Source organism: Littorina saxatilis, linkage group LG5, assembly GCF_037325665.1.
Source record: "Littorina saxatilis isolate snail1 linkage group LG5, US_GU_Lsax_2.0, whole genome shotgun sequence".
Taxonomy (NCBI): domain Eukaryota; kingdom Metazoa; phylum Mollusca; class Gastropoda; order Littorinimorpha; family Littorinidae; genus Littorina; species Littorina saxatilis.
The window spans coordinates 31,610,708-31,635,057 of NC_090249.1; the positions used below are offsets into that span (position 1 = coordinate 31,610,708).

At 46.0% G+C, this 24,350-nt stretch overlaps 1 protein-coding gene across 1 annotated transcript in view; it reads right to left on the reverse strand.

Annotated features, from left to right (window-relative positions):
• LOC138966866 (zinc finger SWIM domain-containing protein 5-like) overlaps positions 1-24,350 on the reverse strand; it is a 58,932-nt gene that overhangs the window by 9,620 nt on the left and 24,962 nt on the right. The window contains exons 2-7 of the mRNA XM_070339241.1: positions 8,201-8,291; positions 5,500-5,627; positions 4,202-4,345; positions 3,060-3,208; positions 2,182-2,332; positions 1,392-1,757 (exon numbers count right to left, since the gene is read on the reverse strand). Coding sequence (XP_070195342.1) covers positions 1,392-1,757; positions 2,182-2,332; positions 3,060-3,208; positions 4,202-4,345; positions 5,500-5,627; positions 8,201-8,291 — 1,029 coding nt within the window. The remainder of the gene's footprint in view (positions 1-1,391; positions 1,758-2,181; positions 2,333-3,059; positions 3,209-4,201; positions 4,346-5,499; positions 5,628-8,200; positions 8,292-24,350) is intronic.

Below are 24,350 nucleotides of genomic sequence, written 5' to 3' on the forward strand. Positions count from 1 at the left end.
CTGGCAAAGGGAGGGGGGTGGGGGGGGGGGGGGTGAATGGCTGGGCGACGAAAATAGCCGCTGGCGTGCTAAAGGTTACTTTTTTTCTCTTTCTTATTTTTGTTAAATTCCATGACTTTCCATGACTTGAATTGAAATTCCATGACTTTCCAGGCCTGGAAAATTAAAAATCAAATTCCATGACTTTCCAGGTTTTCCATGACCTGTACGAACCCTGTACCTATAAAAGAGACACTAGGGACATCCAGATTCAACCTTCGTCAGACGAACATTCGTCGGTGGTGGGGATTTCCTCTCTATTTTTAACTGTGTGCCTCAATGTGCATGCGCTTGGTTTTTCGCGCCCACCACTGCTTGCCGAAGACCGGGATATGCGTGGTGAAAAAGGCGTGTTTGACGAACCTCAATCAGCAATCTTCGTGAGTACTAACTCTTTTAGTCCTTTTCATAATGTTAAAAATATTTTTTATGTGCACAGTGTTAAAGTTTAATATCTTTACGACGCTTCTGTGGACTGTGCATCTGTAAACTGTTCATTTTGGAGGCCTAGTGCATGAACACGGATACCCACACAAAACTCAGAACTTGAGTCGACGGGCGACATATTCTGCCAATTATCTCCCTTGATCTCTCTTGCACAAGACACTTGTTTCCACTAGGCCTATTTGTTTTAAAGTAGAGAGATTTTACAGGAATGAATCTAAAAATCGACTTTTTTTCAGTGTTGCTTGTGTACCCAGCATATTCAGATGTCTGGAATATTCCGATAAAAAACACTCGTCATATATAACACTACTCGTCATCACTGTTTCGAAAAAAGACGAACGCGCACGAAGAACTTCGCGTAGATCTGGACCGAAATTGGAAAGTGGTGACCGTGACGGAATGTGACGTCACCACTTCAACAAACTCGCGAAGATCGGAACTCACGAACTTTTGACGAAGGCAAATCTGGATGTCTCTACTCTTTCCTTTCTTCACTACATTTACAATGTATCACGGTCACAGTATTATTACACAGACTGTTGTTTAATTCTCCATTACATATGGCACAGTGACATGACAAGACACATATTGACGTCCTCATGGAATTTTGACGTAGCTAATTTTAGACAGCTTTTTAGCAGAAGGCCAAAACTGATTATTTTTATCATCAAATAGTGTTCATATTTGCACCTGGTGTGGATAAAAAAAATTCTAAAAATGTTAAATCACGTATTGTCCGTCGTATTTTAGAGAATATTTCTCATGGAGAATGATTAACTTTGTCTGAAGCACAAAAACATCAAAATCACCAAGAATCAAGTTACTCCAAATTCCAGGATGACGACGATATATATCAAGAATCAATGTCCACGCTCATTCAAAACTAATTCTGGTCAGTCACTCACCACTCCAGAGAGGTAAATTATTGCTGCTGAAGAGGTCTTTCTTGGAAGCGGAGAGGGAGGGTGAGGGGGGCGGGGAAGACCACGAAGACTGTTTGAGGATGCTCTGCAGGTGTTTGTCGTTCCAGGTAAGTACGCTGGCCTCCAGCGCGTGATGGAAAACCGTCCGCTGGTTGCTGGAGCTCCCGGAGGCGCTCCGATGCTGGCGGATCTGACCGTGGTTGATTGTGAGGTCGGATCCAAGATGGCTGTCGCCGTCCTCCAGGGGACAGACGGAGCACTGAGACCAGGAGGTCAGCAGCTGGCGAAAGTGTTGCCGATCTGCACTGGTGCTGTGGGGGTTGAGCACCACACATACCCATAGTGACCCTGTGGGGAGATAAAAACGTATTACACTTTCGTTTTGTTTGACGGTTTCACCTTTTTACAGGCTATTCTGGGCAGTCTTCAAATACATTGTCAGCAGGCCTCCATGAGATAAGACAGACTTTAAAAACATCACTGAACAGAAAAATATAAAGCTATCATCATTTAATGAAACAGAACAGGATGGCTGACAGAGGAAGAATAGAAACAAAACAAAACAAAAATTAGGACCACATAACAAGAAGGAAACTGACATGTTGAAAAAAAGTCTATAAATACACTGCAAAAAAAAGAAAAAAAGAGACAACTTGAAAGAGGACATTGTAACCACACACAAAAACACCATACAATCCCTCTGTGAATTCTACTTGAACATCCCAATAGCTTCAGCAAAAAAACACAGCAGACAAGTCAAGTAAAAACTTACCAAGCTCATCCCAAAACTGCCGGCACTTGTCTGTTAGAGGTGTACCCTGAGCTCGCCACACGGTCAACCGAGGATCAGCCAGAAACTGCTCCGTCATTAGCGTCAACATCCTGGCACCGTTGGAATCCCGTGCTCGAAGCATTTCACGAACCTAGAAGATGACAACAGGATTCAATGATGCACAACGCAAGAGTTACTTTATCTTCTTCAACAGCGGATTATGTGACTGTCTATGCGAGGAGTTGGGATTTTTATTTAGGTATGGTGGATCAAGGTCACTGAAATGAATTTTCTTGGAGAATTACTTGACAAAGACAATAATAAGCAACTAACAGGATTTTATAAAAACAGGCATGGGAATTTCAAAATAAAAAAAACTCTGGGGGGACCAGCGGAAGGAAAACGAATTTTATTTTTAGCATTTTAGACCAATATTTTGACAGTTCTCGTGTAAGCAAATAATGGATAGAGAGACAATAGTATACATATAATTTAATTCACCTTTTTTTGCCGGGGACAATATTTTACTTTCGCTGAAACGTAATTTCCTTTTCGCAGAAATAATTTTGCGGAAAATGTCCATGCCTGATAAAAATATATATTAAGGAATATAAAAAGGCCAATAATAGGAATTACACAAGAGAAACATCTGATCTCACAAAACAACAAGAAAGAAAAAAGTATCCTCTGTCCCTTCTTCCCTTAAATTAACCCTTCTTCTTTGCACCCTCCCCCCCTCTCCCACCCCCCTATCAGCTCCCAAGCAGGTCACTGAAAGCCAGTCAAGTAATATGAATATTTAACCCATCAAGTAAATCCCATGTCATCCCTCCTATTGTAGATGATTCACAAACAACAAAACACACACAATTTCTCACCTTAGCAAACATAGAGGCCAGTTGTGAGAAGGCAGTGAGGTAGGCACCCTGACCCAGACAGGCGCGCACCTGTTCTCGCACCTGTTCCTCATCCAGGTGCCAGGTGTGCTCGTCATCCACAGATGCACCGGCGGTGGGGTCAGGTGCCCCTGTAAATTAAATGCGCAAATCGATAAGCACTCTATATTTTATTATAATAACAAAATCAGATTTTGTGAAATGACTCTAAATTGATGTGCCTCAGGGGGAAAATTCACTTCAGAAGTGTTTTGGGCAGCCAACCAAGAGTTCTATTTGTGAAGGATAATCCAATAGCACATTTCAGACACTTAAAGCTAAATAAGCTATATATATTACTTTTTTCGCAGTATGCTATAGTTGACCTTAGAATATAACGCTTCCGAGGAAAAATGAACTTCACAATTGCTGTTGCATTCTACCCAGAAGTTTTAGTTGCTATGGATAATCCCATGGCCTATTTAGAGTAAAACTACCTGAAAAGGTGTGAATTGTATCAAAATAAATATGGATACTCCAAACAAAAGGTAGAGTTGAACCTGTCTATACTGGCCACTCAAGGTACTACCTCAAAGTGGTTTTTAAAACAAGTGGTCGTTATGGAAAGATGAATTCTACAGGAAAAAACTCGCTAGGGATCCTTTTGGGTGGTCGTAATAGGCAGGTGGTCGTTATCAAGAGGTGGTCGCCAGGGGAGGTTCGACTGTATTAGCTACAGGCTCTACATCATACTCTACCCTTACATTCTGTCAGAGCACAGGAAATCTTGGACACTCCTAGGTTCCCAATGCATACTTAATGTTCTATGGGCTTTTGACACTTGCTCAATGCAAGCTCTGATGTAATTCAGAAAAGTGGCAAACCAGATCAACAATTTATGGCTTTAGAGTATCAATAAATACAATATGTTTTCTCCAGGGTACAATCTTAAAGGAGACTAAAGGCTGACTATGAGGTCAAAACTGGCTTAACAAAACAAACAAAAGCACAAAGCAATATACATTGAACTTTTATCCCTGAATGAACTATGAACACTAACACTTACTTCCACTAACACTTACTTCCACTAACACAAACTACCAGGAAAAAGATTCTAAAAAGGATAGGAAAATTAAATGAATTACCTGGCAGGAGGTTGATTTCTGATTCAGCTTGGAGGATTTCATCAGCGATACGCTGAGCTGTGGGTAAAACCTCTGAGTGGTGTTCTGTGATGAGATACTGAGCAAACTTCTGTAACTGCTCTCTGTTCATCTGAAGCAGGGTTTCTGCACACACACATATAAGTAAACGAATGAATGAATGAATGAATGAATAAAATAAACAAATAGATGAATGAATGAATGAACGAATGAAGGGAAAAAAAGGGAGAAAAAAAAGAAGAAGGAACAAACAAATTAACGAACTAACGAACGAACGAACGAACGAACGAACGAACAAACAAATGAACGAACAAACATCAGTTAACTAGGCTATTAAGCTAACCATCACATTCCTGTGATAATAAAAGACCAAACTGAAAAGAGGGCACTCTCCTAGCTCGTTGCTCAAGTGGTCCAGTCACTGTATTACTATTAACCAGATAATTCTGGCATTTTACCAGTTAAAACTTTTAAATACTGGAGAAACATCATAAACTAGTCAACACTACTGATTGTTTGTTGCGTTTCACATTTTCCCACATGGAAATAAAACTGTCAATAGGTTGTGTTCAGATTGACTGACAGCTGTGACTCAGAGTGACCAGTTTTTGAGGAAGCTATTTTTCCCAATTATTAAGTGATGCCAGTTTATAAAATATCTACCACCATCACTGTGCCTCCTTGTGACAGGCAAACTATAAAAGATAAATTTACAGATTTCATTACTTAGATTTGCAAACAACTATACGAGCACAAACTCTCACGGGAAACAAAAACCTCATTTGATTTCTTCATCTCTGAAGTTTTTAGAAAGAGAATTGCATCATGTACTTAGATGTATGATCTAGCCCGTTACTGGCAGCACATGTTTATTGACAGATGTGTCCCAACATGTGCTAACACGTGCATCCCTTACCCCCCTACCCCCACATAAACCTAAAATAGTTACATTCAATCAGCAACAAAAGCAGACCAAACAGTATCAGACCAAACAGTATTGCATTCAGCGCCAGCGGTGCATGATGACAGACTTATCTTTTTCACTCGCAATAATGGAAGAGAAACATTTTTTGTGTTGAATTTTTATTTCACTGATGTCACTGTAAAAGAACTCATGAAATGTAAAAAAGAAATAAAATCCAATCATCTAGAAACCCTAACGGCACTTTCATTCTGCTAAAACAAATTGTGAATAAGGTTTTCAAATCAAATTGTGTGCCTTGGTATGATTCTTTCACATCTGTTGAGATTGTGCAACACCTTATGTTCAATCTTCTCACCTGAGATTGGCACTCGTAGCTGCACATGGTTGGCTTTGCGGATGCGGTAGAGAGACAGAGCCACCACATGCTGGCACCAGAAGATATCCTTGTTGCCACAACCGCATTTTACTGAGGTAATCTTGCACCTGCAACAGAGCAATTCCTCTGTAAACTGCATGCAAGCTGTGTGAATGAATACTGAATTGACTAGGTTGCTCATGAAACCATTTCATGTAGGTGTATAAAGCAAAGAACAAAGGGAGAGGTGTCGGGTGGTTGTGGGCAAGGGGCTATAGAATTAGAAGAGCCAGAGGGAGGAAAAGGAAAGAGATGGAGGTGGTGGGTACATGGACTTTCTCCACATAGCTACTGTAAAGCCGCTTGGGATTTGCATTATTTTCATTAAATCACATGCAAGCATTGTAAAACATAGAAATAAATTTGAATCAGGTATGCATACCGGTACTCTCTCATTCACAAATACTGTCACTCACACAGACTGACAGTAAGAAATAATATGTAGCTTGCAATGCCAGCAGTCACACAAATACAAACAGAGAGAGGGGGGAGAGAGAGAGGGGGGAGAGAGAGGGGGGAGAGAGAGGGGGAGAGAGAGGGGGAGAGAGAGAGAGAGGGGTGGAGAGAGAGGGAGAGAGGGGGGGGGGAGAGAGAGGGGGGGAGAGAGAGAGGGGGAGAGAGGGGAGGGAGAGAGAGAGAGGGAGAGACAGACAGACAGACAGACAGAGACAGGCGGAGAGAGACTGGGAAACAAACAGACAAAGAGAGCAAGTCAGCCAGACAGAGACATAGATACTGAGATAGAGTGACACACACTGACAAGAACAGACAAAGAGAGTACCGGTAGAAATACACCATGCATACCCGATCTCATTTTTCAAGTGCCACCACCACCCTCCACCAGAACACCGTCGACACCAACAGCCATACGGGCAAATTCAATAAAACTCTGTCACTGTGATAGCCATTAGATCATCTAAATCAAGAGCCATCGGGGAGGAAACCCCACAGTGGAACGGGCCCCAGCTGCGCAAAAGGATGCAGGTAGGTGGAGGGAATCAATACGGCATACGATATCCAACCCGGGTACTATCACCAGAGGCCTTGGAATGATACCAGCAGATGGTGCATTTAGACAGGTTGGCCTTACAATCTCTACTGCAAGAGAGAGTTATTTTCTATTTTTGCTTCTCATAAAAGATACTCAAGCTGAGGGAACAGAGGGGTGTAAACGTTTGGGAGGGGGAAGTGTTTATGTGTGTGTTTGGTGAGGGGGGGGGGGGGGGGAGGCGGTGGATGAACATGACAGGCACAAAAACAAAATCATACAGAGCATGGTAAAAATTACACTATACAAGGGGAAACGAAGAGTGGCAGGAAAGTGTTCTAATCCCAGAGGACTGAAATAAGGGCGTGATGCAATGAAGCACTGCCGACGAACACGCAACAAGGCAGAACAAGTTACTCCCCCCCCCCCCCCAAAAAAAAAGACATCAAGAAACGGCCAAAATGAAACAGAAAGTAGGACAACAGAGGCAATGACCACCCAGAACCCTGCACCACAGATACTAAACTCACTTCTCAAAGAACACAAAAACTACACCCAGCAAAAACGAAAGGAAAAAGAAGAGACGAAAGAGGGAAGAGACGAGCAGACGACCAAAGTGTTTGGCAGGCCATTGTTCCGGGCAAAAGATCAATACCGCAGTTGATAATCAAAACTGAGCCCGTCCCATTTGCATAATTTGCCTCTATTTGCATTAAGACGCCTTCAATCTTCCACATATTGACTTCCCCGGGGACCCTCCAGGCGCTGGCCCTAAAAAAAATTGCTGTGACTCTTTATCCGTTTGTCTGAAGATATTGCTTTCAATTTGGTTGAGTAATCATCGCATCTGATTTCAGATCTGAAGCAAACTTTGGGCAGAGTAACCCGCTCGCTGGCTACGAGAAATCCAGAAACTAGGTCGAACCAACACTGCGTGGATAATTTGAAGCTTCAAGGTAAAGTTCTCGTGAATCAAAATAAACACACTGAAGTGCACAAGCCATGTTTGGAGATTTGTCGAAAATTCCCAAAACGTAAGAGGAGACAAGTAATAAGGTGCTGTTCACATGTCTAACAGACTGGAAATATTGTTCGATAAAACCCGGTAGCCAAGATGACATGGCTGCTTTATTTTCTATAATATGGCTGTTGTTGTCCTTTGTAAATAAGCTTCAAGCAGAACTACAACCCATTCAGCCTTGAAAATCCGCACAGGGAGAATATCAAAATAAATACAAACCAAGATCAGCCGAGTAAAAATCCCAGCCACGGCCATGCCCTTTCTGCAAGTTAATCCTTCTACTAAAATGTGCGCCTACTTGATGACTATTGCAAAATAAATCTTTGAAAATGGGTGCCATACATTTCCATATTACGAAGTGGCTAAATGGGTAGCTCAGCACTATATAATCACTGTTTAAGCATTTAGAGAGAGAGAGAGAGAGAGAGAGAGAGAGAGAGAGAGAGAAAGAGAGAGAGAGAGAGAGAGAGAGAGAGAGAGAGAGAGAGAGAGAGAGAGAGAGAGAGAGAGAGAGAGAGAGAGAGAGAACAAAAACAGAAAAGAACAGGTGGACTAGAGGTCCTTATGGGTGGGGGTGGGACGGGAGTGGCGGGGGGGGGGGGGGGGGGGGCGTCTGTAAGTAAGAGACTCACCTGTCAAAACTAATGGAGACTTTGTAGACTTTCTCCGGTTGGGAGTACAAGGGGTTGCTGGGTTCCGTTACTGTTCCGCTCAAATGAAAACCTGCAAGCAGACAATAAAGTCACGGTGAAAATATGAGCCATATAATTATTGTCAAACCTCTCTTTCTCTCTATTAGAGTTTTCCGTCACGGGCGAAGGCTGGATGTAGACATATAAAAATTGCTAATAATACCTAAACCCTCGATGATTAAACAAAAATCTTTTATTCTTCTCCCCTTCCATTCTCTCTCTCCACACCCCACCCCTCTCATTCCCTTTCTCTCTCCCAAAGCGCAACAGTGACGCAGTCTTAAACAAAAGTCTCAACAACAAACGTAATGTCATCAACCAGTCCTCACGATTCACGAAAGAATCATGCCAAAAGTACCGTGTTATCTTTTGAAAATTCCACAACTAGATAATCGAAAATTTTTAATTAAATTTTCATTTGATTAATATACTTACCCGAGTCACATATTAGCATTGACGCAGTCGAGATGCTAGGTAGACTGAAAAAACGCTATCCCGTCTATAGTATAAGGGAAGCAACCCAAGCAAAAAAGTAGCAAGCTTGCTACCCTGGGTTGCCTCCCGTAGCGTGCATCACGCCACAGATCTCGTACCCAATACGAGACACCCTCATTCGACTTCTAGAATACAAAGAAACTAAAAGCGGGGAAGGTGGGAGGGAATTACCTATGTGACTCGGGTAAGTATATTAATCAAATGAAAATTTAATTAAAAATTTTCGATTAAATTACATATTCTTACTCCGAGTCACATATTAGCAGATAACTCCAACAAGGTGGTGGGTAAGATCAAAAAGTTCAAACTCACTCTAAAGTTCTGGAGAGACAAAAGCCAGCTGCCGCCAAGGAAGGAACAGGCCGAGACCCATCCTGACAGAGGGCAGCAATGTCTGCAGAACCTGATAAGACAAAATCCTAGCGCCAGAAGCTGTGCGCAGGACATCATCCAAACCCCATAGGCAAAAAAAAAAAAAAAAAAAAAAAAAAAAAAAAAAAAAGGCCAAGGCCCTGGAAAAGAGCTCAGGCCGAGCCGAGGGAAAGATAGCATAAGCTATGACAAGGCGGAAGGCAAGAAAATCCCTTGGCGAGAAACTGGCCCACTGCCAAAAGTCAGGAAAGGATCCCGTGAGAAAGCAACCACTGACTCACTCTAAACCCTTGCCAGGAACTGGCCCACTGCCAAAGGACAGAATCGGACCGAGAACCACCCTGATTGACAGCCGAGATGTCTCTCAGGCAAGAATGCGAAAGACAACCTCAGAGAGCCAGTAAGCTGTGCCCAGCACTTCTTCCAATTTTCTGAACCGTAAAACAGTCCGGAAAAGGACCCCAGTCTTGGATAAACCCGACCAAGTAGAGGGAAGGACAAGCTGCCCCCCCCCCCCCCCCCCTTAAATGGAAGGAAATGCTAATGGCCTGGAAAAGATCCGTGCGTAAGGTTGCCGGCTAAGCCCTGAAAAGGACCGACCCTCACGGAGACCATAAGGCAAACATGCCAAAGTAAGAAAACTTTGGGATGGAGTGAGGCCCAAAGGCCGTTGAGAGAACAGTCAGCTCCGGAAGAGTGACCAAACTCCAAACCGGAAAGAGAGAGACGCCTGAGTATCAAGTACCAGGGTCCACCTCAATGAGCAAAACTCAAGGGAGACGGTCACCAGTCGTCCCTTGCCCCTCCCTGCGCAAGCAGAGAGAGGGGTAAAAAAGGGGACGAAGCGACCTAAGGTAGTGCCTAAGCACCGCAAATGCGGACCCGCAGTGGCCAAATCCTAATGTGACCGGAGACCGGAAACAAAATGACGAAAGCCAGCGTGATCTCAGAGCAGACTGCTTGTAGGTAATTGAAAATGAATCAAAAAACCCGAAACAGAAAGGACGAAGCTGGTAAGAAAGACGGAAAACCGTGAAGCGAACCAGCCGTCAGCCTCCCGAGACCAGAGTTCTCAGTAATAGTCATAGTTGCAAGTGAAGAAGGGGTGACCAGGCCGGAAGCCCAACCCGGCAGAAATCGTCCCAACTCACATCATGCAAGCATGATGGAGAAGAGGAAGAGACGAAATCCGCAGTCACAAGAACCAATTGCCAAAGTCGCAACACGACAGGCAGGAGACTATAACACAGGCTAAGGCCGAGAGCCTTGCTTCCCGTAGGCCGGCCATTGCGCCAAAGTACTCAAAGTACACAGGCACAGTAAGAAACCAAAAGTTTCGGCCGCCGAAAAAGATGCTGGCCTAGAGGCCAGCACCGAGAAAACTGGAACATTAGCTAGACCTCTGCCCACAAAGGGGAGGAGTAGCCAAAAAACCTGAGAAAAAGTGACAAGCCAAGAATGACTTCTCAAACATGCGTTGCCCAGACAATGCACCCTCAGGAAAATCTGAATGTTACTTCCGAGGCCAACTCAAGTGAACCTTAAGTTTGGACGAAACACCAGAACGCGTCTGATCGCTAGAGAAAGACAAAGTCAGACTCGGCGAAAGACAAACCTGGACCAAGTCCAGAAGCTGGTGGCAAGAGAAAACGGGGAAGCCCAAAGGCAGAAACCCCCCTTTAAACGGAAATCGACCTCTCAGCACCCATACGCTGGGAAAGAGAAAGAATGTCGAAGCCCGAAGCCACAAGCACAAGGAAAACAACAACCACCACCTCCAACGGATGAAATGGCTGTTGCTCCCGCCGAGGCTAAAACCCCGAAGCCCTAAGGCCGGCTGTTGTTTCAAAAACCCAGCGTCCTATGACGGCTGTGAAAGAAACAATCTCACCTGAGCTGAGGACGTAGGCCGCTTAGGCTGAGTCCGCTAGGTATAGCCTGCTTAGGAGCGGCCTGCTTTTGCTGCTTTCAAATTGAAGCTCAAAAGAAGGGAACCGCTGTTCTCTGTTGGTCTCAATCCCCTGCTTCTGGCATGAGAGGCCAGGCTGCCGGAGAGAGACCGTCCACCAAGGATGACGAACTGAGAATGTTCCTTGTCGACTCCTCAGAAAACCGGGAGTGGGCAAGAAACAAGTCCCTTCCGCACGAGACCGCATGGAAATAGCGCAGAGAGGACAGCCTCATCTGTGCCTCGTTCACCCTTGTAAGTGTGGAGAGGAGTGAGACACTTCCTCCGCGTCCTGCCCTTTACTAAGGGGAAAGGGCGCCAAGGAATCTGCCAGAGCGCGAGAAAGCGCCCGCAGGAGAGTCTCGGAAATGGAACTGAGTTCCAAAAGTTGTCAGCCCCCTTCCTCAGAGAATAGGAGATTCTGCCCATAGAACGGCAGAACCGAATCCTTCCTCAACGGCTTCGTAAGAAGCGAAAGAAGTTCCGGCGTGACCGAAAAACGGTGCACGCGGACGGGGAAAGGCCAACAGGCAGCTACGAGACGACCTTGGCCAAGGCAACTTCCTCTGGTCCGCTAAGGGCACGAAGGAGGAAGCCTGCGCAGGAGCGGCAAGGCATTCCGATGCCAGCTCCGAAGCTGAACCCTGAGGAACCAGCAACGAAACCGACGCCGGAGGCCACCCCCTGTCGAAGAGGGGGGCTCGGCGAAAAGGCAAAAAGGCGAAAAGCTACTAAGGGCGATTCTTCAAACCAGAAGTAGCTGCTTCCTCTTTGCCGACCGAAGTCCTTCCTGTTGGCAATCGATTGTGCTCATTCCCTAACTGAGAGGAGGATGAGAGGAATCAAAACCAAGGAAAGTGGGAGAGAGGAGCTCGCGGCCACCACCGGAGTGTGTGGATGCTGCTGTCCCAACAGAGGCAAGAAGCCTGTATGCCCATAGGGCAAGCCTTGTTCGAAATTCACCGGCGACCAAACGGAAGCAGCGGGAACTGAACCGGAAAATCCGGGAGGAGCCGGAAGTGCGGCAGCAACAGCAGCGCTATGCCAAAGCTGGTGCTGAGCCACCTACGAGCTGAAGCTCGGAACCCAAAGGTAGGCCGTAGGCCAGAACCGGAAGTGACAGTAACCTGTGCACTACCCGCTTGACCTACCCTCCTGCCAAGACCGGAAGCGAAGCTGCCGGAAATGGCTGCCGTGCAAAGGGCAAAGCTCAAACCGGAAAGGGCCATGGGCTGCCCACACCCCGATGAACTAACATTTCCAGCCGGAGCCGGAAGAGAAGCTGTCGCGGACGACTGCTTACGTATAGCGCAGCTCAAGCCGGATGGGATCATTATTTGTCCACCTTCCAACGAGGCACTACTTCCGTGAACCGGAAGTGCCGCTGTCGCGTACGACTGCCGACGTAAGGCAAGGCTCGAACCGGACGTGACAGTAGCCTGTGCACTAACCAGTGAACCTACACTTCCGGTCGAAACCGGAAGAACAGCTGTCGCGGGCGACCGCTGTCATAGGACAAGGCTCGAGCCAGACGTGACAGTAGTCTGTGCACTAGCAAGTGAACCTCTACTTCCGGCCGGAGCTGGAAGCGGCTGCCGCGAACGACTGCTGACGTAAATTCGGAAGCTGGCCAGAGCCGCCGAAGGCAGCTGCTCCTCGTACACGGACCCGAAGTCCGAAACGCCACCTGAAGGGGACGGCTCATAGCCAAAAGAACCCGACAAATGACGCTGCGAGGGAAGGCCGTAAGCCGAACGCCCATCCTGTTGGCCATCGATGAAACTCGCACCCCTGACTAAGAGGAAGATGAGAGTCACCAACGACCGAAGGCAGCTGAAGAGAGGAGCTAGCGGCCACCACCGAAGTGGGTGGCTGCTGCTGTCCCAACAGAGGCAAAAAGCCTGTATGCCCAGGAGAACCACCGTATTCGAAATTCACCGGCGACACAACGGAAGCAGCGGGAACCGAACCGGAAAAGCCGGGAGGGGCAGGGAGTGCAGACGCAACAGCAGAACTATGCCATAGCTGGTGCTGAGGAGTCTGCAAGCCACAACCCGGAAGCCCTAGGCCGGAACCGGAAGTGACAGATGACTGTGCACGACCCGTTTGACCTACATTTCCTGCCCAGGCAGGAAGAGCAGCTGCCGGAAACGGCTGCTGTAGCAGGGCAAGGCTCGAACCGGAAGGGACCATGGGCTGTCCGCAAACCAGTGAACCAACACTTCCGGCCGGAGCCGGAAGCGAAGCTGCCGCGGACGGCTGCTTACGTAATTCGTAGCTCAAACCGGCAGGGACCATGGTCTGTCCGCTGTCCAGTGAACCACTACTTCCGGCCGGAGCCGGAAGGGAAGCTGCCGCGGACGGCTGCTTACGTAATTCGTAGCTCAAACCGGCAGGGACCATGGTCTGTCCGCTGTCCAGTGAACCACTACTTCCGGCCGGAGCCGGAAGGGAAGCTGCCGCGGACGGCTGCTTACGTAATTCGTAGCTCAAACCGGCAGGGACCATGGTCTGTCCGCTGTCCAGTGAACCACTACTTCCGGCCGGAGCCGGAAGTGCAGCTGCCGCGGACGGCTGCTGCGAGCACATACCTTGTGACGACCGTATCCCAAAAGGGACCTGCTCAGGTGCACTCCCGCAAGCGGTAGCCACCGAGCGCCGGCCGAGAAGAGAAACGCCTCCCTGTTCACCGCCTCCAGCACCAACGCCGAAGCCAGCAGGCTGGACAGGTGATCCGGAAACAACAGGAACACAGGAAGCCAACGACCGAGGGTCGCACACCCCCGGGAGGGAGGCAGAGCTGGAAACAGGGTCCGTCCGCGCCATCTCAATTTCTGGAAGCAAAGAGGACAAAAGGCTAGCCACAAGAGTGCCAGCCTCCGGCACAGGCGCCGGGTTCGAAACGGACGTGGTAGCGGTAATGCCCGCCGCCCGCGAGCCAGACGAAGTTTCCTCCGGCGCCGAAATGGGCACCGAAAAAACGAAGTTAGTCTTCGGGTCAGAAACGTGAACCGTGGGGTTCCTAGCCGAAGAAGTAGAAGCCGAGGACTTAGGTTTGCCAGGGCCTTTGCCCTTACTCTCGGCCTTAGCCGCTCGCTTTTTCTCACTATCAGACATGCTGTCACGCGAGAAAACAAACTACTGAAAATACACAAGTCTCTAGGACGTTAAAACTTCAGCAGAATAAACTAGCACAAAGTACAAGTTACAAGCAGGTAATAGTGCTACTGGTCGACGCTAAAAGTCCGAGCACGGACCCAAACTAACCAGCAAAAAACACCACGTGTAAGCGAAAAATGGCGACCAAAATGGCGGCCACAGCAACAAACTACCGAGCAAAATTCACAAGTCCGCGGACGAGAAAATTCTCAGCAGAATGGCAAAGCAAACAACAACAAAATGGAACAATCTCACCGCTAGAAACAGCTATGAGCAGACGGGGAGCCGAGGCTGGTGGGTGTCAAGCAGACAGCAAACAACAGCCTAGGAGCGAAATCAAGCACGACCTGTCTCTCTGGCTGAAAGATGTCGAATGAGGGTGTCTCGTATTGGGTACGAGATCTGTGGCGTGATGCACGCTACGGGAGGCAACCCAGGGTAGCAAGCTTGCTACTTTTTTGCTTGGGTTGCTTCCCTTATACTATAGACGGGATAGCGTTTTTTCAGTCTACCTAGCATCTCGACTGCGTCAATGCTAATATGTGACTCGGAGTAAGAATATGTAATTTAATCCTCTTTTGCTACGGGTCATCGCTGACATAGGTATGGGTTTCATTTCCTGTGAACGAAATGCGGTCAAAGAGGAGTAAAATGTGAGAACACAGGTCACGAATGCGTAAGAGATACACCAAATAGTACACGAAAAAACAAAACAGATACTCTTCGCATTGGTGCTTCTCTAGAAACTCTGTATACCCCCCCCCCCCCCCCCCCCCCTCCATCTCCCTCTCTCTCTATCTCTCCCTCTCTCTCACACACACACACACACACACACACACATAAACACACTGGCCCCAAAAATTTACAAAGTACATTTTTCACTCGGACAACACAAGGAAGGAGCTTGAAAAAAATCGCATTTATGTACTGAACAGAGCTTCAGAAGTCCCCTTTACATAAAAACTGAAACGAAAGAACTTAAAACCCTGGAATCTAATTTCTACAGCGCGGGCACAAAGACGAGCTAGTTGTCAGTGTCACTGTCACCGAGACAAACAATTCAAAATTTGTGAGACCGTCACCGCCTCTGCTTCTTTCCCTCCTCCTCGACCAATGGTCCAGTCAAACGATCAATCTGGGAAGCAAACATGGGGGTGGAAAAGAGAACTCGGAGGACAATTCCTACCTTCACTCTTCCCCACCCCCCACCCCCTCTCCCAACCACTCTCCGTTTATCTCCCGTCTTCTCCAAATCCTACAACAAACTCTTTGAGACCTGTTTGTTCCTACCCCCTCCCCCCACACGCTGGCTATCATAAATGCAACCCACCCATCCTTCCTACCGCACAAGCACCCATACAATTTTGGATTAATTCCCATGCAGGTGTCCCGGAGAGTGGTCTGGGGTAAAGCTGACCACACTTTTCTACAATGAACGTTCCTCTCGAAACTCTGTGTTTGTAAGTGTGTGAGAGATTAATTGATGTCTCCCCCCCCCCCCCCACACACACACACACTTGATTGCTAAATATCGTTTATCGTCATTCAAAACAGTCCAATTATTTACAATACCTAACACTAACAGGAATGATATTTACTTCACAATAACAGTGCAGCCGAATGCATGCGCGGGTTTTCCGTACTAGTATCATATGTACTGGTATCATGTGTAAAACTTGGCCAGGGGTTTCCTGCACAGCTGCTTACACTTGCTCAGTTGGCATGAAATGGATTTCTGCGAAAGGAATTAGTGGACGTCAAACAGGACTTTGATCACAAGTTCTACATTTCAGGGTGCACTTGTTTAACTTGAAATTCTATCTCAAGTGAATGTTCTTTATGTCCTGTCCCCACGTTTGATCTGTATGTGTGCGTGTATGTGGTCGTACATGTCCATGTTTGTGCGTACACATTGTGAATGCATCAAACTCTGCCACATCCTTGCTGTCATTTCTATGCACAACTTTCACCTCTTCCTTTCTGTATCTACTTTGCCAGTCATTTCCTTTCCACTCTTTACCACTAAGATCCACACTGCAAAACATACAAAACTCTTCACACAAATTCATGCCAAAATGCCAGTAATCAAAGACATGCCGCGGGAGGTTCCACAACTTCACTCTACCCGCCAGAAAATGTCACAACATTTGGCGAATAAATTGGAGCCGATGTGTGCCCGTGATTGGAGCTAAGCTAATGTGCCCGCAGCAGTAGGCCCCACATTTTGCTGAACCTGACCATAAAGTGCGGGTCCGGCTCAATGCTAATAATGAAAGACGTTGCGGGGAGAACGACCAAATAGTCCGTAGGAAACCGAGACAAAGAATACGCCATTTTTCTGTCACAGACTGCCGATAAAACATCCCGTAATAAAAAGAACAGTTCTTCCCTCGGAGGACCGTTCCGTTGGGGGTGGCGGAGGTGAACGGATGTTTCACCGGCAGTCTGAGAGTAAGACGAGAAAAATGACGTTTGTCTCGTTTCCGTATTGAGCATTCGGTCGTTCTCCCCGCGACCTCTATACTGCCGACTACGGGCCTGCACGCCTGTAGCTACGCTTGTGCTTTATTTCCCATAGACCTGTGATCGAATTCTCAGACAACAGAATTCGATGACTCTCTCCCTCTCGCTCAAACACACACACACACACACACACACACACACACACACTAAACTTTACCATACAGTGTGGGCCTTACTCAATGCTTATATGGACAGAGGACCTTTCATGCCTGAAGCTACGCTTGTGCTTTACTTCCCAGTTATACCCGTGTGTCAAGTTCTGAAAAATATTGGAGACTGACTCACTCTTTTCTCTGAACTGACATGCCTGCAGCTAGACTTGCACTTCCTTCCCTATGACGTGTGAATAATTTCTCTGTCTATCTCTGGACCCCAAAGGATCCGACATGCCTACAGCCAGATTTTCGCCTCGTTTCCAATAACCGGAACACAATCTGAAATATAAGAACTTTCTTGTGTGGAAACAAGTCTTCCTTGTGGTCCACATCAGAATGGTGATGCAGCGATTGCCTCCAGTCTGTACTCTGTACAAGTCCCCAAGGACAATGACCCGCATGTTTCAGCAAGCACAAAAGGGTGCACCCTGCTTTGTATGACCGTAGCACAGCCGCCCCCTTACTGTGTTCCTCTAACGGGGATATAGCTCAGTTGGTAGCGCGCTGGATTTGTATTCAGTTGGCCGCTGTCAGCGTGAGTTCGATCCCAGGTTCGGCGGAAATTTATTTCACAGAGTCAACTTTGTGTGCAGACTCTCTTCGGTGTCCGAACCTCCCCCCGTGTACACTACATTGGGTGTGCACGTTAAAGATCCCACGATTGACAAAAGGGTCTTTCCTGGCAAAATTGCTTAGGCACAGTTAATAATTGTCTACCTATACCCGTGTGACTTGGAATAATAGGCCGTGAAAGGTAAATATGCGCCGAAATGGCTGCAATCTACTGGCCGTATAAAATTTCATCTCACACGGCATCACTGCAGAGCGCCTAGAACTGTACCCACGGAATATGCGCGATATAAGCCTCATTGATTGATTGATTGAACACAGAGCAGGTCAAAAGACCAGCCAGAAGACCGGCCAATGGCGCGGTCAGCACACCGGTCACTCGATCATCAAGCGCCTTGTCAAATGAACGACACTTCATCGGCCTCTTCACCTTCCTTCCACCAAAGAGTTTCTACTGCCAGTGCGAAGCAATAGAACATCTTTGCCTCCACCATCACACACACCCCTGCTTCTACAGCGTGGCTTTTACTTTAGATTTAACTGTAAAAATGCCATTGAAGTGCAAGTGGGTGAATAACAGGTGTTTTTTGGTTGTGTTTTTTTAACTGTTAGAGCTAAAATATTCGAATAAGATGATGAAGCTCGAGGAAGGCAGGGGCATTCCTGCATGTATAATTGTCTTAGGTGTGAGCAGTTACCTAGTCTAGAAGCTCAGGTGTTTCCAAACAGGTGTTGTAAAACTGAGTTAAAATATTCAGATAAGAAAATGAATGTTATAAAAGACTGAGGCATTGGTAGGGCTTACGTCTGATCCTTACCAAGTTTTCAAGTGTCTTAACTATCTCAGATAAGATCAGTTACCAAGACGCAATATCTAGGTGAATTGTACCTAGCGGTGCAAATAGTTCAAATTTCATGGAATCAAAGTTTCAACACTTCTTTGCTAAGGCAACCGAAACAGAAGATAGTAATGTGTGTGTGTGTGAGAAAAACAAAACCCTGTCAGTGTGTTCAACACTCCTTAGCTCAAAACAACAAAAACACAACACTTCTAATTTCAAGTAAAAATGGTGTTTCCAGAAGCATCATTGTTCTTTGAGTGTACGGATTTTCCTTAACTTTTGGCGTATGTGGGCCGCCATAGGAAAAACCCTGCCACATGCCTGCATGGTCGTCGCAGCCTGTCCGCTCCCTCTTCCTTCCCTTCAATGACGCTGTCACAGAATTCCTCTGGACATTTGACCGCTGCCCCCTCTGTCCGCTGTTACAGGAAGAAAAGAATGCCGGGGCCTGGACAGAACTCGACCAATAATCGAGACACTGTGGTGAGAAGAGGAAGGAGTGGCGGATAAGAGAGACTAACAAGTCGCGTAAGGCGAAAATACATTTAGTCAAGCTGTCGAACTCACAGAATGAAACTGAACGCAATACAATTTTTCAGCAAGACCGTATACTCGTAGCATCGTCAGTCCACAGCTCGTGGCAAAGGCAGTGAAATTGACAAGAATAGCGGGGTAGTAGTTGCGCTGAGAAGGATAGCACGCTTTTCTGTACCTCTCTTCGTTTTAACTTTCTGAGCGTGTTTTCAATCCAAACATATCATATCTATATGTTTTTGGAATCAGGAACTGACAAAGAATAAGATGAAAGTGTTTTTAAATTGATTTCGAAAATTTAATTTTGATCATAATTTTTATATTTTTAATTTTCAGAGTTTGTTTTTAATCCAAATATAACATATTTATATGTTTTTGGAATCAGGAAATGATGAAGAATAAGATGAACGTAAATTTGGATCGTTTCATAAATTTTTTTTTTATTTACAATTTTCAGATTTTTAATGACCAAAGTCATTAATTAATTTTTAAGCCACAAAGCTGAAATGCAATACCGAAGTCCGGCCTTCGTCGAAGATTGCTTGGCCAAAATTTCAATCGATTTGATTGAAAAATGAGGGTGTGACAGTGCCGCCTCAACTTTTACAAAAAGCCGGATATGACGTCATCAAAGACATTTATCGAAAAAATGAAAAAAACATCCGGGGATATCATTCCCAGGAACTCTGATGTAAAATGTCATAAAGATTGGTCCAGTAGTTTAGTCTGAATCGCTCTACACACACACACACACACACACACACACATACACCACACCCTCGTCTCGATTCCCACCTCCACGTTAAAACATTTAGTCAAAACTTGACTAAATGTAAAAAGGGGTATAGAAAAAGCGAAGGAAGGAATATCAGAAAGGTGTGAAGGAGCGCATACACATGTGCGCACGCACGCATGTACGTACGTACACACGGAAGAGAGAGAGAGGGGAGAGAGAGAGGGGAGAGAGAGAGGGGAGAGAGAGCGAGAGAGGGGGGAGAGAGAGAGAGAGAGGGGGGGAGAGAGAGAGATGGAGAGAGAGAGAGAGGGGGGGAGAGAGAGAGATGGAGAGAGAGAGAGAGAGAGAGAGAGAGACAGACAGAGAGACAGACAGACAGACAGACAGACAGACAGAGGTCAACCAGGAAGAGTCATTGATCTCTTTCAAATTCAAGGGACTTCCCCTGCCAAGAAATTGCCTCCACAAACATGCAGATCACTCGCCTTGGAGTTGAAACAATACACATACTTTTACGCAGCAGGAAAACTTTGAAACGATATTGTCCACCGAGTGTTAACGAGAAACAGAAACGACGGTTTTGACATGAGAGCTATCACACGCATTTCAAATGCTTAGATCTTTAGTTGTGTTGCGTGAGCTTGGGAAACGTGCTTTGAAATTAGAAGAAATAGGGGTTCAAAGTTGGCGCGGTTCCCGAAAAGAACTCACTAAACAATCATTCTCTTCTTTGTCCCAACCACGATATTAAGGGCCTATATTTCAAACACCCCCAAACCGGAAGACTTTTGATAAAACGGGCAATTGAACACACAATTGAATTGTTCTGCAGTATTTTACAAATGCTTTTGAAAAAAACTAAAAAACTCTCTGCACCTCTGGAGCCGACCATCCGCAGTGATTGAAAAATTATGATGATCTTACCTTTGGTATAGGAAGTCTAATTTTTGTTTTATCGACCAAAATGAAGAGAGGAATGATAAAAGTATAAAGATGATAAATGAAGACTATAGACACAAAAGAGTTCTTTCCACAAGAATGTACACTCCTGACAATCACGAATCTAGTTACCATGAGTATGAAGAATGTTTAAGTGAATCATTGCCTATATGTGTCGCGATTCGTCACATCAAATCATCCCTAAAAGTCCAACTTAAATGTTAAAATGTAAATTACAAAGAACCCAATTGATAAACAGGCCCGCGAAGAGGGAAGCTGTGCTACGAGAGGAACAGAAAGGCCTGGGAACAGACAGGAAAGGGGGGAGAAAGACAGGCTGCGAGAATGAAAACGTGAAGAGAAGGCGGGCAAACAGTGTTTGAAGGAAAAGACTACAAAGGGGACAGAAACAACCAGAAAAGAAATGCGAGGTCTTGGGTAGGGGTGGACGTGGGCGGTCAGTGGCCGGATGGACACAAGGATGGCCGTGACATGACACTCACCACAATATCTGCTCACTCTTCTGCACACACATCCCCCCCTCCCCTACCAACCCACCCCCCCCCACACACACTCTTTTCCTGCCTCCCACGGCCAGCTTCGGTTGTCTTCCGTGTGGAAGAGCTATTTTTCATTCAGTCAGCAGACATCCCTTGCTCAGGCAAGCTGAAACCCAATGAGGACGGAGACTGCACGCTGAGGACCAGTGCAGTCACGCGAGGAAGACCAAAGACTAGTTGTGTGAGAGAAAGAGCTCAAACTGAGCCCAAACCAGCGCGATTATTGCAGGCGTGGCTAACCCCTGACACGCTCTTTAGCTTCGGTGAAACTTGGTATGAACTTAGTGCTGAAAGTTTGCCAAAAGGTGGTGAGAGGACAATGAAGGAGGAGGGGGTTTGTGTGGGGAGGGGGGGGGGGGCTACTGAATCAGAGAGCCTATTCACAGCATGCACAAATGTCACCCGATCTTCTTCAACTCTCCTCTCCTCTCTCTCTCTTCCTCTGTGGTCACGGGGACTGTGTTCTCATAGCAAATGCCATCTCTTCTTCATGGTCTAAGTTCCTGACCACTAATCGACTATGCTCTCCGGCCGAACCCCCCCCCCCTCACACACACACACACCTCCCCTAGCACACTACATTATTGCCATTCTTGCACAAGTGTGCAGTGATCTTGATGCAGTAAATAAGAGGTAAATTGAAATGCCTCGCCTCCAACCGTAAACCCCAAATGTCAACTGATTTCTTATTTGAAAATATCCGCTGGCTTGCCAAGGAAAACATAAAATGAACGAAAAACTAAAACACGCCTAGAACCCTGCAGCAAAAATCAGAAGGTGGAAATGATGCCCTGACACCGGGCAAAGAACGTCGTACTACCCCCTCCCCGCGCCCACACACCAATACCAGAGACAGAAAAAAAATCTCACAAAACCATGACATGGTGATAAACCATAGCAAGAACCCATGCAGCTAGAACTTAGAAGTCATAGAGGGTAAAAGATTTGCCTTAGCACCGGGCAAAAGGACGTCATAGAAAATGTATCCCGAAGCGAAAAAGGCAGGAAAATGAAAGGCGGTGGCGTGCTCATTACACACGGTCGCCAACTGTTCATCCACACCCACCCCAGCAGCAAATCACAGACGGTAGAACATTTGCGCTGACATCGGGCAAAATAATCCTAAAAACCAGCATCAAAATCAAAGAGGGTAGAAAATGTGCCCTAGCACCGGAGCAACGAGCCTTGAAGCACGTGCAGGGCGGTGTGTAAAGATTTAAGCCGGTGGACACGGAACTCCACCAAGGGACACGCAGGCACACACACTCTCTTTCCCTCTCTCACGCTCAAACCAGCGGGACATCTTGACTGGGCCCACTCAACTGTCTCATGCCTAGCCGTGGGGACCTACACAAAGTCAAGGGTGCTCTTCAAGCCAGAGCTCAGTTCCTGCTCCTCCCCTTTCACCCTCTCTCTCTCTCTCTATCTCTCTCTCTCTCTGCACTCTTTTGTCTTCCTTGTGTCAAAAAGTTACACAGCATCCAAAACTTTTCAGCCTTGTGTGTCGTCAACCCCAGGAAATCATAAAATCAAGGACGATATTCTAACGCTGCGCTAACGTGAGAAATAAATCAACGAAACTCTTCATGGAACAAACCTTTCTCCTTTTCCAAAACACGCATGTATATATAGACTTGGAAGTCTTTGAATCTGGGGAGTGAATCGTGCTGCATTTTCAATCATTATATTATGCACGCCGCTTTTCTCTCTTTCTCTCTCTTCGTACTCTTCTCTTATCTTCCTCGTCTCAAAAAGATCCAGAGCTTCTGATCTGAGCCTTCTGGTGTAGTTTCCTTGATCAAAATCTCTGATTGCCCACAAAGGCTTTTGAGTGGCCATCTTCCCCGAAAGTTGTTTTCATATTTTATATTCTGCCCTCCCATCTCTACTCTAGCCAAACATGGATATATATAATCTTCAGGTCTTAAAAAATGGATCACGAGAATAACAGCACTGTAAATAACCTGGTACACAAAGCTATTGAACATAGGCCAGCACAAACTGCAAAACCACACGGATATAATGCGCAAAACCCCACAGTAACAATGATGAACATGAGGTGCATATGATACAGTTCGACAGATGCATGACTGCCGTAGTTACTAGTATCATAATCGCGTCGAGTGCTGCAGACGTGAGCCCCTTACTGGTCCTTGAGTCCACCTCATATTTACAAATAATCAATCAGTTCTGCTTATAAGTTTAGAACTAGAAGTGATGTTCGAGAGCTACTCCGAGTCTTGCCACAGAGTCATTTCATTTTTCCTCAAGCTCTCGTAGTCGCTATATATCAGTGTAATTGCTCTGTTCGAGCTCCTCTCGTCAGGCAAGCGCTTCCGCGCTCTGAAGAGCAGGACTTCTCGTTTCAGAAACGGCCTCAATGGTGGATCGTTCTTAGATCTGTTAGATTTAAAGTTTTGAAAGGGATCGAGTATCCTTAAATGAAATATCTTAATAGATGTAAGGGTTGTGTCCTTTGAATAACTGTGTTAGCATGTATTCGTATTTATTATATTGATGACTATATTTTTAGATATGATTTTAGGGAATTCATTTATCTTTATCCATGTAACCTGTGATTACTCCTGTCAAATTGGTGCTAAAAGAACAACCAGTCCGTTTTGAACTGTCTGGTTGGTGTACACATGTAAATAGGCCCAGTGAAATTGAACACTTTATCTGTACATATTGATTATGATATAATATGCGTGTGGAAGGAGTGTGAAGTTTGGATGCACACACCATAACAAAATCCTGTGCTTTGCATTTGGTAAATAAACTGTTTGACTTGACTTGATCTTCAGTTAAAAGACGTAGGAAACCCAATTAACATTCAAAACCTTGACTTCCTAGTTCACATACGCTGTCGTAGGTTTAACATGAATTATGTAATCGCGTATGAGAACTGCTATTTAGCCACTATGTGGCCGACTCATCACCACACACACACACACACACACAGTTCGCGCTTTAAAAAATATAAATTCAATCTCTCCCTCTCCCTTTCTCACATACCTACATGCAACAATATGATCGTGTGTGTACTGGTTACTGTGACTGTGTGAGACTGGTCGTTACAACTGTTTTACTCTTTTCTGACCTGTGGCCTTGGTTCCCAAGGCATGTCACGTTCTGTCAGAAAATCCAACAAAGCCTGACCTACACACACGTATTTTACTCACGCACCAACAAGGGCTGACCGAAACTAAACCAGGTCAGAGGTCACCGTTCAGTCTCGGCGTGCCTGCTGTGTTCGT